General features: G+C 38.3%; 2 protein-coding genes across 7 annotated transcripts in view; one reads left to right on the top strand and one right to left on the bottom strand.

The window, feature by feature from the left end:
* The window catches only part of ankrd27 (ankyrin repeat domain 27 (VPS9 domain)), a 32,434-nt gene extending 23,511 nt beyond the window's left edge, over positions 1 to 8,923 (top strand). For 4 of the 6 annotated variants that reach the window (XM_032547110.1, XM_032547104.1, XM_032547086.1 and 1 more), the window contains 6 exons: positions 1,011 to 1,130; positions 1,214 to 1,387; positions 2,946 to 3,039; positions 3,132 to 3,210; positions 3,311 to 3,374; positions 4,866 to 7,492. In XM_032547110.1, the coding sequence (XP_032403001.1) occupies positions 1,011 to 1,130; positions 1,214 to 1,387; positions 2,946 to 3,039; positions 3,132 to 3,210; positions 3,311 to 3,374; positions 4,866 to 5,048 (714 nt within the window). In that variant the 3' untranslated portion in view covers positions 5,049 to 7,492. Of the gene's footprint in view, positions 1 to 1,010; positions 1,131 to 1,213; positions 1,388 to 2,945; positions 3,040 to 3,131; positions 3,211 to 3,310; positions 3,375 to 4,865; positions 7,493 to 8,517 lie in introns of those variants that run through there. The other 2 variants (XM_032547118.1, XM_032547095.1) reach the window with 2 other exon arrangements.
* tmed6 (transmembrane p24 trafficking protein 6) lies at positions 8,550 to 16,385 on the bottom strand. Its single transcript, XM_032547462.1, has 4 exons — positions 16,061 to 16,385; positions 15,669 to 15,795; positions 9,560 to 9,717; positions 8,550 to 8,806 (listed from the first exon to the last, which is right to left on the bottom strand). The coding sequence occupies exons 1-4, from the start codon at positions 16,271 to 16,273 to the stop codon at positions 8,579 to 8,581; spliced, it is 726 nt and encodes a 241-aa protein (XP_032403353.1). The 5' UTR covers positions 16,274 to 16,385; the 3' UTR covers positions 8,550 to 8,578.
* Positions 16,386 to 16,887: the final 502 nt, after the last annotated feature.

The following is a 16,887-nucleotide window of genomic DNA, read 5'->3' as shown; positions in this document are numbered from 1 at the left end:
ATAAGTATGCTTAAGATGCATTTTTGTGCATTTCCTAATGCTACACATGCCATGAATTATACATGTTGGAAGTGAACCTCTATATCCAGTCTGTAATTTAAAGATTTATAGTAAGGCTTTGGGTTTAACCCTGCCTGCCCAGTGAGGATCCAACTGGTAATGGAAATGCTTTCCTGAATGCAAGGGAGCATCCATTTTATGATGGTCTATGTGGTGTTGACATTATACAAACTCTCTGGCCAGAAGAAAAGGCTCCACCTGGATTTAAACGATTAAATGGAAGGTGGTGATCTGATGAGTTCAGATATGTTCCCTGTTCCCTGATGGACCCTTCATGTATAGTATCATGAAGGGTTAGGGACCCTAACTCAGCACTAAGATCAGCTGGTCAGGTCAAGGTTATGAGGTCGACTGACTACCCGAATACTCAATGACCAGATAATTTTATCAATGGATTTTTGTCTTCCCTGATGGCACGGCCATATTCGAAGTTGACAATCCCAGGGATCATTGGGCTGATATTGTGACAGTGGGTACAGTAGAGTCTGAACTTTAACCCCAGTGGAAGTTTTTGAGGTGTTCTTCAGAATGCTTTGGACAGTGGCAGATATGGGTGAAAAGTGAATGCTGCACTGGATAGAAATAACTCTTGTCACAGTGCAGGAGCTCCATGAAACAGACAAACCCTGCCATGGAGGTGGTGTTGTGGTGCAGGCTTAAAGCACAACCCACGTTGTCACAGGTTTGATTCCCTGCCTGATGCCCTTCGCTGCATGGTTTCCCTCCCTCTCATTATCCACTTTCCTGTCTGACCTCTTTCAAATAAAGGCCAATTAAACATATTTCTGACATATTTCTATTTTGACATACAGTATTTCTGTGTTTTGCTGTATAAGAACCAGGGTGTCCAGTATTCCAGTGTTTATATTCAATTCCTCTCTGATTAGGATGTCCAAAGGAAAATATACACACCATTTCATGATCCCCGAATTTGTGTCTGTTACTGTTAGGTTGTGAGGTTTCTGCTGGAGTGCAATGCCAAGCTGAACAAAAAGGATCACTATGGAAACACCCCTCTGATCCATGCGTGTCTCTGTGGTAACCTGGAAACTGTCAGCATTCTGCTGCAGGTACATGCTCAAACTAACAGAGAAGGCTTTCTGGATAACAATTATTTACTAATATTCTGACAAAAAAATACATTTGTGTGCAGAGTAATGCTTTGGTGAACGTAGCAAATGTGCAAGGCAACACGGCTCTGCATGAGGCGGTGCGGGGGGGGCACCAGGCTGTGGTGGAGCTGCTGCTGAGGTCTGGGGCCTCGCCCAGCCTCAGAAACAAGAGGCAGAGGACGCCGCTGGACTGCGCTTATGAGTTTGGTGGCAAGGTTGTTCCTCACACACACAACACACAGATAAACATAAACCCAAGACAGAAGATCAGAGCCACACTGACTTTAGGATCACATAATAATACATTGTATTTGTATCTTGTGTTCCTTTTTCAACACTCAAGGTTACTTTACATAGTTGAACATAAAAACAGACACAATATTGAAATACACAGTAGAATCAAGTATGAAATAAGATTTAAAAAGACGGTGCAATTGCAAATCAAAGGAGGCTTCTTGAAACAGATGAGTCTTGAGTTTGGATTTCAAATGTGGCAAAGAGTCCGCATTACTGAGATCAGTTCCAAAGGTTAAGTTTCGCTTCAGAATGCGATCAGATGGGACACTGGAAAAGACTGCTGTTCTGTTCATGTTGTGCTAAAAGGAGTTAACCTATCAGAAAAGCTATTCCAGCCTAAGTAGCATCTCAATGCTAAACATGTAGCAGCAGCACACACATCCCCAATGCCAACATCAGCGACCACTGTCACATTTCAGGAGATTCAGGAATGATCAAATTAATAAATCAAAATTTTTCTATATATAGATATATACTGTATATATATATTTGTATATACAGTGAACCCTCGTTTTTCGCTGGGGTTACGTTCCAAAAAGAACCCGTGATAGGCGAAATCCGCGAAGTAGTAACCTTTTTTTTTTTTTTTACAATTATTATACAATAAAATACTCCATAATACATTGAAACCAAAGAACAAAACCTTTTTACAGGCCCAAATATTTGTTTAACAAATAAAAGTACTGTATAAACATGTTTTTTTTTTTTTTTTTTCAAATAACTACTGTTCTGTAAAATAATAATTTTAATCATCAATACGAACTGAAGGCTTCAAATTGCGGAGATCAGCCCCCCCTCACCGCGACCCGAGTCATTGGATTAGAATGGGAGAAAATGAAAAATGATTATGAAAAAACATACAAAGTACAGTAGGACAAATAGTGACTCACGTGTATTTCACTGCTCTTCTGACTGAGCCGCTACATCCTGACTCCGCTCTGTAGCGTTTTTTTCTTTTAAAGCCCGCAGTGCAGGTGTGTTTTTTCGAGAGAAAAACATAGTTATCGGTAGATGTCACTTTTTTTTCTTCTGGGCAAAAAGATTCTTGAAATTGCAAGAGAATTTGCAAACTTAAATTTGGCAAGCTGTTTTACGTACGTGTACATATTAAACCGCAACATTATTGACACACAGGTAGAGAAGAAGTGGAAAAACTGTTTAGCCAATCAGAATGCAGAACACAATGCACAATGCAAATCCGTGAAGCAGCGAGACCGTAAAAGGTGAACCGCGATACAGTGGGGGTTCACTGTGTATATATATATATATACATATATATATATATATATATAATTTATTAATTATAGAATCTGCAATTAACCTTATTGAGACTTTTAATCAAGTACCACTGCCAGTAGAAGTCCAAACCTTTGTGTGTGTTTGTGGCCCATAAATTGTTCACATTTCTCCAGAGTGACATCAGTTTCCTGTTACTTGGCACATTACGTTCTGCTTTCCTGTTTCCTCCTTCAACAGAACACTGAAACTTTAAGAGCTCTGCAGAAGGCATCAGGACTTTCACCAGAGGCTGAACCAATCAAACTCCTATCTGTGCCCAAAGGGGCTCTGGGTAATATTAGCCTTCTGACCACTACAACTGTTTAACTGTTCAGATGTGTTATTACACTGCTTCAGCTGTGGCCTGCTCCTTCTGTGTTGCAGCTCATTCATTGGTGCAACGCCTGAAGCTGCAGGATAACTCCAACGGCCGGAGACACAAACTGGCTCAGTCTGCCAGCAGGTGGATCCCAACACATCCTTCACATTCAGAAGCAGTTTAATAATATCAAGAAGGATACACATTGTCATTAATGTTTTTGCATGTTTTTTTTTTGCTTTAGGATGCAGCACATGAGAAAAGGTTCATCTGGTTCTCCCCCCAGGAGTCCACCATTTCTTAACCAGGTACATCCTACTTCCTTCTGTAATGAAGACTGACTGATCATGAAAGATCAGGATCATGAAACACTATAAAGCTGAATGACTTTCACAGCAATCTGAGGATTGAAGAAAAATTTTTATTTAGTCAATATAAATAAACATATTGACTAATATATATAATATAGTTTTGAATGAATTAAGTTCATTAATTAGAGATTCTGCAATTAACTTTATTAAAATTGTTAAATCAATTGCATAAATACAAACATTTGTGTTTGTATTTATGCAAGATGGCATAATTTACTAAAAGTGCAGTATTATGTGAAATCATTTTTTTCTTTTAACTTTATATCATGTTATGTTTTGGCCTCATAAAAAACAAACCTGTAGTGTTACTTTGATTCCTTCATGCATGTTTGAGAATCCTTTTATTTCCATGGCAACCACTCAGGCTAACAGATCTTGGCCTTTTACGTACAGTTGCTCCGTGGAGCTGCAGTCTCCAGCCAACCTTCTTCCTCACATAGCACCACTCCTCCACTCAGCTCCTTCAGACTAGCAGCAGCAGTTAGCTAGGTTAGCCACCTAACCTAGCAGGTGGCTAACCTTGCAAGTGCACATCTGGAAGTGCACATCTGCTGAGCTCATTAAACAATCTACTTCTCAGTGCATAAAAGGGTCAATAAAGTAACAGTATTGTGATGATGTGCTGAATGCCGACTGTCAGAAACAGCTGTAGCTTCTTAAAGAGACAGAGGCCCAATTTCAAATTTCTTTTAAGTCATATTTGATGTACAGTGAACCCTTGTTTATCGCAGGAGTTACGTTCCAAAAATAAACTGCAATAGGCGAAAACCGCAAAGTAGTCAGCTTTATTTTTTACAGTTATTATACAGAACTATACAACAAAATCTGTTTTCAGGTCCAAGCATTTGTTTAAGAAATAAAAATATAAATGTTTTCTCACAAATAACTTGATAACACATTCTGTTCTGGACAGAGACGAGGAAAGGAGGAGATTGATTGACAGCCAATCAGGATGCAGAACATAATTCAAGTTCTTGCACTAAAAAAAAAAAAATTACATTAACAAAAAAGCACTAGAAAAACTGCATTAAAAATCTGCGAAGCAGCGAGGCCGTTAAAGATGAAGTGTTTTTTAGTGAGGGTTCACTGTATACGTCATATTCATAACAACTGAAAATAACGTAGTTTCTTGTTTATGTTGTAAAATGGCACAATGTGCCTGGAAATCTCATAATACCGCCCCTTTAAGTAGCTTGAGGAATTAAATTAAAGCTGTAAACCAATTCAAGAGATTTGATCCAGATTAAAACATCTTCTTGTCTCTGCTGCTGGGCTCTTAAATTTGGACAATGCTGATCAAAAGTAATGGACCTAGAAATATGTAGGCTTTTATTTACCTATTTACCAATCAAGTACAATTTGTATGTATTAACCGTTTATCTATAACAGATAATCTGCTGCTCTGACAGGAAGTGTGTGTTTGTCCAGCAGGTGAACCCAGAGCGGAGGAGGCTGAGACGAGGGGAGACCCTCGAGGTCAACAGCCACTTAGGAAGCCTTGACTTCTCACCTTGTCTAAAGGAGCGGCCCCTTGTTCGTTGTCACACCCTGGACGGTGGGGTACTGCCCCCAGAGCCAGCTCAGCCCCCAGCCCACTCTGAAACTGACTGACCACTTATTATAAGTCAGTGCTTTGACAGCAGCTGGTGGGGCGGTGCAGCCAGGCGATGTGACAGCACAATCATTACCCCCTCCTCTAAATTTTCACCACAAGCTCACTGCACAGCAGAACCCCGGCCGGTCTCTGCAGGGTGACCTCCAGGCAGGTTCCTGACACGACAATTCTTCAGCACAAATCTGCATCACAGCAGGAGGAAAAGGGGATTTCTCACACCACTCTACCAGTTTAAAGCACAATGTGTTGGGTCACAGCGTGTGATTTGGTTTTATTTGCCCCGGCTTTTAGATTTAGGTCACTTTCTTTGGCTGATTGTTTCGTGGATGCACTGTTGGACCTTTTTACACATATGCAATATTTTACTAGATTTCAGAGGTGGTTATACGAAGAGGCTGGTTCTTCCCACAAAGCTCCACCTTATTCCTTCTGTTTCCATTCTGATTCAGTCTGAATTTACTTCATCAACATAGGAAAGCTTCCCAATTTGAAAAAAGGAACATTTCAAATCAAATGATGGAATCCATCCTACGATTCTCTCCCACTTGAATGTAACGTGCAGCTTGATGTAACGTTGTGTGTGGAAGTCTAGTGGAAACACAATATCTCCAATTTCTTTTACTAACTTACCTTTAATATCATGAAACATGAAATAATCCAGGATGAAATACTAATAGATCATTCTTACACCATGTTACTAAATTAAATCCAGCTGTCACATTAGTCTCAGCTCTTCCCCTTCCTGTACTTTTCTCTTCTGAGTTTGGTGTTTTCATAGATTATGGAGTTGAGTGGTTAGGAAAATGCTCAAAGGTTTGCATATAATTTATTCAATTGTTTAATATCTGGGGATTGTGCTATTCCTGCTCTTACGTTTTAGTGGCTAAAACCTTTTAGCCACTTGACTCTTCTAAAGTATAACAGATATTTCACTCCTGGTTAATCTGAAATAACCACATTTTCTACAACTAGTCTGAGTCAGATGTGGGAAATTAACTTAAATTTTCAGTTATAAAGGCAGGTATAACACATTCCCCCAATGTCACAAATTGACAAAACATCCAGCAGTAGGTGGCGCCATGTTGCACCAGGAAGCCTGTATGAAAATACCAGAACTAAAAAGTAAAGGAATGAGGGAAGGGATGCAATTTTCTTCAAATATCCTGATTAACACATCCTAGTCAGAGAACTAAAACTGTTAGATTGTGTGTGTTTGAATCAAGCTGCTACATCTGAACCCTGTAACCATGTCTGACCCATAGAACCTCTAATGGGAAAAAGGGATGCAGCCCATTTCCTCATGTTGGCTTCACACTGTCTGAATAGTTTCAGTTTAAAACCGAACACCAAACTTTATTTCAAAACAGTGCTTAGTGTTTTATTTGTCCTCAAGACCAGATGTAATTGACTACAAGATGTTAACTATATTGTTCATGAGCATCAATCGGTTTCAGTCTGCTCAGATGTACTGATGAGTCTTCATTGCAGTTTGCAGCTTCTCCATGACTTCCTGTGCTGACACGGCATGCTGTGAGGACGTTAGTCACATGACTGCAGCTGTCTTCCAGTCCACAGCATCAGAGGGACAGAGAGTTTTCTGTCAGCTGATGAGAGCCGCTGCTCCAGCTCAGCAGCAACATATTCACAGGGAAAAGGAAGTACAATCCTCTCTTTTTCAGGGTTCACATTTAGAAATGTTGAAGTTTAAATGTCCAAAACTGTACAAAAACCATTCATACTAAGTCACTACTTATTTGACAATTTGCAGAAAAGCTCATTGAAAGTTTGCTTCCTAAACTCTAGATATGATCAAAATATATACGCCCCTGGATTTCAAAGTGAGTTTACTTCCTTTTTACTGGAACTCAGTTATGCAGTGTTTTAATAAATGTGTCATCCTTGCAAAGCTCCTGATGTGCATCTCAGAGACCTGAGGCACCAAAACACGACACGGTAAAATACATAAAGGGGTTCTCATGATCAATCAGAAAACATGTTAATATCTGCTGCTGGAAACTCAGGCTTTAATCTGGAGATGGAGCTGATGTCTGATAGGATGCTGCTGCAGGCAGCTCTGTCGTGGAGGGATCTGTTTGCATGTCAACCATGTTTATCCTCAGCTGTGTTCCAGCATGATGACGGCCTCAGTACTGTATCTGTTCCTGTTTTACTGCCTGATGCTGAACTCTGCAGTCAGCCTCACGCAGGACGTCCATCATGTTTGTTCCTGTTCCTCCTGTGAGTTTTTCTCCAAACCTGTAGGGAATCCTACAGAGCCAAACCTTTTTTCTGGTCTAAGCTCAGAGTGTGAAAGCCTGCTGGTCGTGTTTTAATTATTCTAATGCACTGTTTTCATTTCAGGTCTGAAAGTTAAAACTGCTAAATGTGCCTTATTTATTTACACCCAAAATATTCAATAAAATCCATTTTGATGAAATCCTTTTTTTTTAATCAATTTCATTTGTCAGCTTGATATTTTAATGTTTTTTGAAGTAAGAAACCTGGTTTGTGTTAAAAGTGAGCCTGTTTGTCTACAGTTGTTGCACGCCACTATCTGCAGATGTTTTAGTAGCTTTAAAGAGAAAATCAACCCTCCTTTAATTCTATAGTTTCGTGTATCAGGACACAATAAAAACATTCTGGTCTCTTTCAAAATCTAAGAAAAGTTCAACCTAATTTCAGGTGTACAAACCATGAAAAAGTTGTTTTTTTTCCCTTCTATTGTTTTAGAAAGATGAAGGCAAATTGAGAATTTGTTTCTGGGGGAATTATCTAAACACGGACCCCAAATAAACTTTAGGTAGCTTCAGTTAAGGCTCCCTATGTTTGGATGACGTTGTCGACACTTCATCCAAACTTATTCAGGCTAGGTAACATCTATTTCTGCACAGTTTTCTATCTGCTCAGCTCTTTTGGGTCCCAGTTCAGCGTTCCTGCCGTTGTGTTGAAGATTCAGAATGCCTTGGTGCATAACAAGCTTCAAAATGTCTCGTGACCTCCATACTTTAATTTGCTCTTAGTGTTCGGCCAATCACCTGTTTGTATTTCACCAGTGTGGTGCATTACATCATTGCTGATGTCTTTCCGACTTGGCTTTGTGTTGGGACACGCCTGTTTCCTCCCGACCAGCAGACAGCCACTCCCTGCTTTACCTAATTATGATCTTCAATTGGCAGCAGCTGGATGTTACGTTCTCTGATAGATCCTCTGGAAACAGCAGGGATGTGTGAGACGTCTCTGGGTCAGGAATGTGACGTTTGTTGAGTAGGATGTGTCTGAGCTGCGGCTCTGATGAGCCGACTCGAGCCTCAGGCCAATCTTTGTGAAGCTCTTCCAGATCGTTGAAAGAAAAAAAAAAACAACTAATAAAAGAAGTCTACCAGTTAGACAAAAACGGATATAATTGTCAATTAAAAATAATTCTAATCAGAGGTTTTTGGAACATTTCTTTAATGTTTCACACAGACCCAGAACCAGAGGGAGCTTGGAGTCTGCTCAGGATGTTTCTTGGTTTGTTCGCTGCCTGTCAGCATCGAGGCTTTTCAGCCTCAGCGTTGCTCACAAAGAGGCTTTTGAGGGAGAGGAGCTGCAGGTACCCAGAGGTGACGATCAGCAGGCTGAGGGCCATCGACCACCATGTGATGTAGCGGGAGTTGGACTGCAGCAGGAAGTGGTCTGCGCTCCTCCTCATGCGGCTGAAGCTGTAGTAGCGGAACATGTGGAAGACGTGGCGCTCCACTTTACTGGTGGCAGCCTAAAAATGTCAGAACAAATAAAAAACACTTCCAATAAAAAAACGACTTCTGTGTTTGGATCTAGATAATTAATGATATCATGTAATATATAATTTTATTAAATGTGTAATCCAGTTGCGTGCTCATGCTTAAATTATTTTGGGAATTTTTTCACAGAATTTTAAAGGCCTAATGCAGCACATCTGAGTATTCAGACTTAGAACTGCTTGGTTTTATTTTGTAGGACCCCGAGATGACATGTCATGTTGTAGCCTATACACAAACTGAACAGAGACTTCTGTGCAGCTAGACCATCTACACATCTTTGTTGTTTTTCCTTTTTTTTCCATTAGAAAACTTTATACTTGTAGAACGTTTGAATAGACTTTAAAGTATCTCAAAATCTTAAACAAAAAAGTGCTGGCTGCCTCTGATCAGATATGATTCTAGTTTTTGTCCCAGTGTCTTTTCAGCGGACAGCTCCTTTATATAAACAGGCACATTTATAAACAAACCAAACAGTTTAACTAGTCATGTAATAAATGTGTAAAATGTGCTTACAAATATTTGTAAATACTCACAGATTAATTCTTGAAAAATTATATTTGCTCTACAAGCAAAGCATGTTTTTGAACACATGATTTTTACTTTTTCAGGTGAATGAAACTTACATTTATAACAGTGTCTATATGCAAATATATGTTCTGTTCACATCTGAACAGAAAATATGTTCATTTGCAGTAAAGTAAATTTCTTAGAGGAATTGAAGAGACCTGAATGAAGCTCAGTGTGTTGTTCAGCTCCTTCTCCTTCATGTCCCTCTCCATGTCCTTGGAAGAGTTCTGGTTGTCATAATAAACGCCAAAGCTGAGGAAGACCTGCATTGTGCTGAAGCGGTTGTGGAAGTTGCTCAAACACATCTGATAGAAACCTGTGTAATTAAACATCAAGTTAAAAGTTCAGACACTGTCACTTCGGGGGCCTAAGTAGCAGATTGTACAAGGTTAGTTTTATTTCTTTGTTTGATTTATTGCAGGATTATAGAAAAATGAAAGGGAAACCTGAACAAGCTAAACTTTGTGATTTAGTTAATTTGATTTGACTTATGGGCTGCACATTGGTGCAGTTGGTAGCACTGTTGCCTTGCAGCAAGAAGGCCCTGGGTTTGATTCCCGGTCTGTCTGCATGGAGTTTGCATGTTCTCTCTGTGCATGTTCATGTACCTGTTCTCTCCAGGTACTCCCACAGTCCAAAAACATGACTGTCAGGTTAATTGGTCTCTCTAAATTCTCCCTAGGTGTGAGTGTGTGTGTGCACGGTTATTTGTCCTGTCTGTCTATGTGTTACCCTGTGACAGACCGGCGACCTGTCCAGAGTGTACCCTGCCTCTTGCCTGAAACGTTAGCTGGAGATAGGCACCAGCTGACCCCTCCTGACCCCACTGGGGACAAGGGTGTAAGAAAATAGATGGATGGATTTGATTTATGTTTTTCTTCATCCATTTGGCCTTTACAGATTTCTTCTAGGTTTCTTTTGTTTGATTTGTTTTTCTTTGGTTCACTTAATGTTTTATATATGCAGATAACATAAATAAATATAAAAGTATGATTTTCAACAGAGGTGGGCAGAGTATACCTAAAATTGTACTTGAGTAAAACTACTTCAACACATTTTTACTCAAAAGTAGAAAGTAATCATTGAAGAAATTTCTCAAATAAAACATCTACTCAAGTACTGAGTAATTGATCAATAATCAGTCATTTAATTTTTGACTGATCAATAATCAGTCATTTAATTTTTAAAAAGATTACATAATCAAACAGACCAAAATAGAAAGTTAAGTGGAAATTTTGGTATTTTAACAAAGAAAATGACAATAATTCATAGAAGTAACATAATAAATAAAGTCAGGCAAAATATTTTTTTTCCAAATAAGTTTCTTTCAATAAAAAAACTAATGAAACTTCGACAAAACTGCTGGTGTGTGTCTGAGTCTGGTGAATTTTGAGTTAAAACATGTTTGTTCTTCATTCAGTGAAGTTACTCACAGTGGGTAGAGAATCCAGAAAGTTAAATTCCTGAGTAATTTCATTATGAAAATTTCTTCATAATAAAAATATTCAAGTTAAAGTAAAAAGTACAGTGTTACTCGCAATTAGTCAAGGACTTTTATTTTTGCGGGCCCACTTCCTGTGTTGCCCAAACTCTGCTCGCTTCTTTAAAGCCCCGCCTCCAGCGCGCAGTTTAAAGATTCTCACCTGTTTCCACTGTGATTGTGGCTTGTGGAAGAGTTGGCGTCTTCCTCACGAATTCATCCAAAATCTTTGAACCTATTGATTTGATTGTCTGGTGAGTTTGTTATTTGATAATAGTATTAATTTTACATCTGGAACTTCTGCTCGATTGCTCATTGGAGCGTTGTTTTATTAGAATTATTGGCGCTGCTTACCTGGACCGTCACCAGGATTCTGTCAGAGCTGATTGTGGCGAAGTACTCACTCTCTTTTAGAAGGTAATTTGTTTACTGAATTTTGTGCGTGTGCTGACACGTTTACATTGATGCTGAGGCAGTGATGCTCAGCATCTGATCAATTTTTAAAATAAAATTGATCAGAACAGAGTGTAGCTACACTAGAGCATGATATTGCGCAGTATATTTATTTAAGTAATTTTTTTTCTTTCTCTCACTCTGCTTGAGTATTTGACAATTAATTTATTTTATTTTTCTTGATTGATATTTTGGAAGTGCACTTTAACTTTCAATTGATTAGCTTGAAATATGATACTTTTTTTGTTTTACTTCATTTAAATTATGGTTAATTTAACCTGATTGAAATGTTTGTCTAGTTATTAGAAATCTAATTATTGCATTTGCATTTAATATGCATAAACTAAATTATTAAATTTAATAATTATTTCCTTTGTATTATATTTGTACACAATTTTTGTTTTTGATAAAACACTTAATGGGTTTTCTGACCTTTTAGGTCGGGTCCCCCACCACCCACCCATCAGATCAGATCTTCATCTGGATCTGAAGATGGCGAGCTAGAAAAGGACTATGGACTTTATGATTTTTGAATTAATTTATTCTGAGTCAATTGTCTTGTTTCTCATCGTGCTGCTGTAATTGCCTGTTTTTATTCAAATCACTTAATATATACAGTACAGACCAAAAGTTTGGACACAACTGTGTGTCCAAACTTTTGGACTGTACTCAGTTCAGACCAAAAGTTTGGACACACTTTCTCATTGAATTCAATGAGAAAATGTGTCCAAACTTGTGGTCTGTACTATATGTGCACAACAACTAAAAGCACTGCCTACTGTTTTTTTCACACCTCAGGCTCCTTAAAAAGACAACCTTCCGATGCTGCGTTTGTAGCCGCAGTTATCTGCCTAGCCCATAAGTGTTACAACAGCATGTTAAAAATACTTCTGAAAGTAATTTTTTTTTGAAAACGTTATTCAAGTAAATGTAACTAGTTTTTACCCAACTCTGGTTTCAAATATTGATTTTATTTATAAAGGGGGAAAAAAGCTTCCAAACCATCCTAACTACATACTGGTGCCACTAGCGGAACAAATCAGAGCCGGGCCGGGGCTGATGACGGGCCATTTAGACCCAAATAATAAAGCTCATGATCGTAGACATCTCGGAGTTGTCCTCTCTCCTACTTGGCTAAAATAAAACGGCAGAAGATTCCTCCGCCTGCGAGATATCCCTGTTCAAATTGACGGACTATTGACATGAGGGTTCAGAGGATAACTTTCCACAAATAAGATGGATAGATCATATTTTGTAAATAGATGCTGTATTGATGTCCACTGGTGAAATATCAGCTAATATTAGCTGTAGTGCTTGTGTAATACCGGGGTTCAGCCCCTGCTATGAAGACCAACTAAGGTTTTCTAAATCTTTAAATCTTTTCATTATTCACCAACAATGATTTAGATTATCTGACACAAGAGCCTACCTTAAAGATAAAACAATAATATATATATTGTTATTATATTACCACATTCACTAATATACACAGATGGCAAAGGCTATTATTTATATGTAATTGTTTCACTCTATAAAAAGTAAGGTGTCTCCCATTTTTGTTTTGAAGGTTTCCTAAAGACACGATGTGAGGAAGAAGTGGGAAATGTCTTTAAAGAGAGACGGATTCACTGCACAGGATGAAACTCAGCTGCTGAATCTCTTAAAACAGAACTTCTCGGCTGGAAAACATGAAAAAGCCCTATGTACAGATATCATGTACAGTCATATGAAAAAGTTTGGGCACCCCTATTAATCTTAATTATATTTTTCTCTAGATATTTGCATGTATGCAACAGCTATTTCAGTTTGATACAACCAATAACTTATAGACACAGTAATATTTCAGTATTGAAATGAGGTTTATTAGACTAAAAGTAAATGTGCAGTACACATTAAAAAAAATTTGACAGGTGCAAAAATATGGGCACCTCAGCAGGAAAGAGACATTAATATTTAGTAGATCCTCCTTTTGCAAAAAAAAAAAACAGCCTCTAGTTGCTTCCTGTAGCTTTTAATGAGTTTCTGGATCCTGGATGAAGGTATTTTTGACCATTCTTCTTTGCAAAACAATTCCAGTTCAGTTAAGTTTGATGGTCGCCGAGCATGGACAGCCTGCTTCAAATCATCCCACAGATGTTCAATGATATTCAGGTCTGGGGGCTGGGATGGCCATTCCAGAACATTGTAATTGTTCCTCTGCATGAATGCTTGAGCAGATTTGAAGCGGTATTTTGGATCATTGTCTTGCTGAAATATCCATGACCGGCGTAACTTCAACTTCGTAACTGATTCTTGAACATTATTCTCAAGAATCTGCTGATATTGAGTGGAATCCATGTAACCCTCAACTTTAACAAGATTCCCAGTGCCGGCATTGGCCACGCAGCCCCAAAGCATGATGGAACCTCCACCAAGTAGCAAGTGTTTTTCTTGGAACGCTGTTTGTTTTTTTTTGCTGCCATGCATAACGCCTTTTTTATGACCAAACAACTCAATTTTTGTTTCATCAGGCCACAGGACCTTATTCCAAAATGAAGCTAGCTTGTCCAAATGTGCTTTTGCATACCTCAAGCGACTCTGTTTGTAGCGTGCTTGCAGAAAAGGCTTCTGTCGCATCACTTTCCCATACAGCTTCTCCTCATGCAAAGTGTGCTGAATTGTTGAACGATGCACAGTGACACCATCTGCAGCAAGATGATGCTGCAGGTCTTTGGAGGTGGTCTGTGGGTTGTCCTTCACTGTTCTCACCATTCTTCTTCTCTGCCTCTGATATTTGTCTTGGCCTGCCACTTCTATGTTTAACAAGAACTGTCCCTGTGGTCTTCCATTTCCTTACTATGTTCCTCACAGTGGAAACTGACAGTTTAAATCTCTGAGACAACTTTTTGCATCCTTCTCCTGAACAACTATGTTGAACAATCTTTGTTTTCAGATCATTTGAGAGTTGTTTTGAGATGCCCGTGATGCCAGTCTTCAGAGGAGATTCAGATTGGAAAACAACTTGCAACTGGTCACCTTAAATACCTTTTCTCATGATTGGCTACACCTGACTATGAAGTTCAAAGCTTTATGAGGTTACCAAACCAATTTTGTGTTTCAGTAAGTCAGTGAAAAGCAGTTAGGAGTATTCAAATCAATAAAATGATTACGGTGCCCATATTTTTGCACCTGTCAAATTTTGTTTTAATGTGTACTGCACATTTACTTTTAGTCTAATAAACCTCATTTCAATACTGAAATATTACTGTGTCTATAAGTTATTGGTTGTATCAAACTGAAATAGCTGTTGCATACATGCAAATATTTAGAGATAAATATAATTAAGATTAATAGGGGTGCCCAAACTTTTTCATATGACTGTATTTACATAAAGTCCCTCCACTGACTCCCTGTAGCTCAAAGAATAGACTTTAAAATACTGTTGTTAGTTTATAAATCACTGAACGGCTTAGCACCACAATACATTAAAGATCTGCTTTTATTGTATCAACCTTCCAGACCTCTCAGGTCTTCCGGTTCTGGTCTGCTCTGCATCCCCAGAACCAGAACCAAACGAGGAGAAGCAGCTTTCAGCATCTATGCACCACGAATTTGGAACAAACTTCCAGAAAACTGTAAAACAGCTGAAACACTGACTTCTTTTAAATCTCAACTGAAAACCCACCTGTTTAGAATTGTATTTGAAATGTAATCAATTACAAATTTATTGATGTAACTTGACTTAATGATTGATTCTATATTGCATTGTGATTCTGTGTTTGTTATGATGTAAAGCACTTTGAAATGCCTTGCTGCTGAAATGTGCTATACAAATAAAATTTGATTGATTGATTGATTTACATGATACCTATACATAGATATCATGTAAATACATGTGCATGTATTTATGAATAGACTAATATAAATTATTCAGTATTAATCATTATTGAATCATCTTTGTTTCTCTATAATGTTTTTGTATTATTTTGTGTTCGTATATTTATATAAATATGTATGTTACTCAATGACAAAAAAAAATCTGAGTGTCTGTGTGCTTTGTAAAATACTCGTCATATGTCAAATCAGAATATTCCATTCCTATTTTATTCTGTTTTCCCCACTAAGAATATTTAAATAGCTGAACTATGCATCAGCCCAATTCAAAAATACGTTAAAAAAAAAAGTCCTTATACATGTAGCTATAATAGCTGTTTTAATAAGGTTTCCAGCAAAAATGTGTGACAGTCTGTTTAGTATTTAGCAAGTTAATAATTTAATGCGCTGATACTTCATTGTTCAAATTACGTTATGTGTAGAAAAAATGTGTAGATGACAGCAGCAGTAAACTGAGATACCTGTTTCCTTGACCTCAAAGTTGATCTGACCCTTTGCATCGTCAACAGTGGATATTAACAAACTGCTGGGAGCGTTAACAGTGACTGATAGGTCCCTGTCGAGGCCGACTCCCGTCACCCACTGGACCTAGAAATGGAAGAAAACTAATTATTTTAGGACTGCTACACAAGAATGGTGTCAACATGGGACATTCTGACATTTTTGTACCACAGGTTCACTCTGACTTTGTAAAATTTTGGACATCTTTATAGTGGGAAATTGTAAAAGTTAATGAAGTACAAAAAGACGAAGGAATCTTTTACCTAAGTGTGCAATTTATAAAATGTAGTAGAGCCACAAAATGAAGAAAAATACATAAAAACTACAGTGGCTTAGTTTGCTCAGCACTCACCATGAAGCTCAGGTAAAATTTCTCTCCATGGTGAGCAAAGTGCCAGAAACATTCTGTGGCAGCTGCTGGGAGCACCACTGAGAAATCGTACTGGTCAGCGCCCCAGAACAGCTTCTGGTCTGTCCTGCTGGAATCAGGCTTTGTCTGGAGGCCGCAGTGAGAAAATCCCCAAAACCACAAAACAATAAAAAACTTAGATGTCCGTAACGACATGGTTGAAAAAATTGGAAACAACTAATCTAAATGATTGGTAGAGGCAGAGTGTGTGGTATACAAGACAAACTGTGAATGATTAACTGGACCAAAATGCTCCAGCAGTGGGAATACTGGGCTGCCTGGGCAGATGGAGATAACTCGAAAATATGTCACTTTTACAGTTCGTACATGGCTGCTTTCACTCTGTCTCCATTCATTTATAACTCTGTCCCAATCATTTTTTCTGTTTAACGCATTAATGTTTTAAAAACGTTTTTTTTTGGGGCGGGGGGTTAGGAAAAAGCAATTATTTAGTTCACAGAAAATCTTTCAATTAATATCTGCTGTATTAATGCACACATATAAATTATAACTTCATGAGCATCAAAATCATTTCAGGATATTCCCAGTTTGACCACTAAACCAGTAAGACAAAGATTCCTGAGTGCCTGGTTTGGTTTTAATTTGGGAAAAAATCTAAAACCAAAGCAGAAACTCGTCTGGTTCAGACCAGAGTCTGGCTCCATATATGCTGTTTTGTTTTATTGCTTTATTTTCAGCCACTTTTGCTGCTCATTACTTCACTGCTTAACAGAGGAGTAATGAAGGGTAATGCAAATGTCAGTTGACCA

The sequence above is a fragment of the Xiphophorus hellerii genome, chromosome 2 (genome assembly GCF_003331165.1).
Source record: "Xiphophorus hellerii strain 12219 chromosome 2, Xiphophorus_hellerii-4.1, whole genome shotgun sequence".
Lineage (NCBI taxonomy): Eukaryota > Metazoa > Chordata > Actinopteri > Cyprinodontiformes > Poeciliidae > Xiphophorus > Xiphophorus hellerii.
The sequence above is the reverse complement of the archived record's forward strand: the minus strand, read 5'-3'. Positions and strand labels throughout refer to the sequence as shown.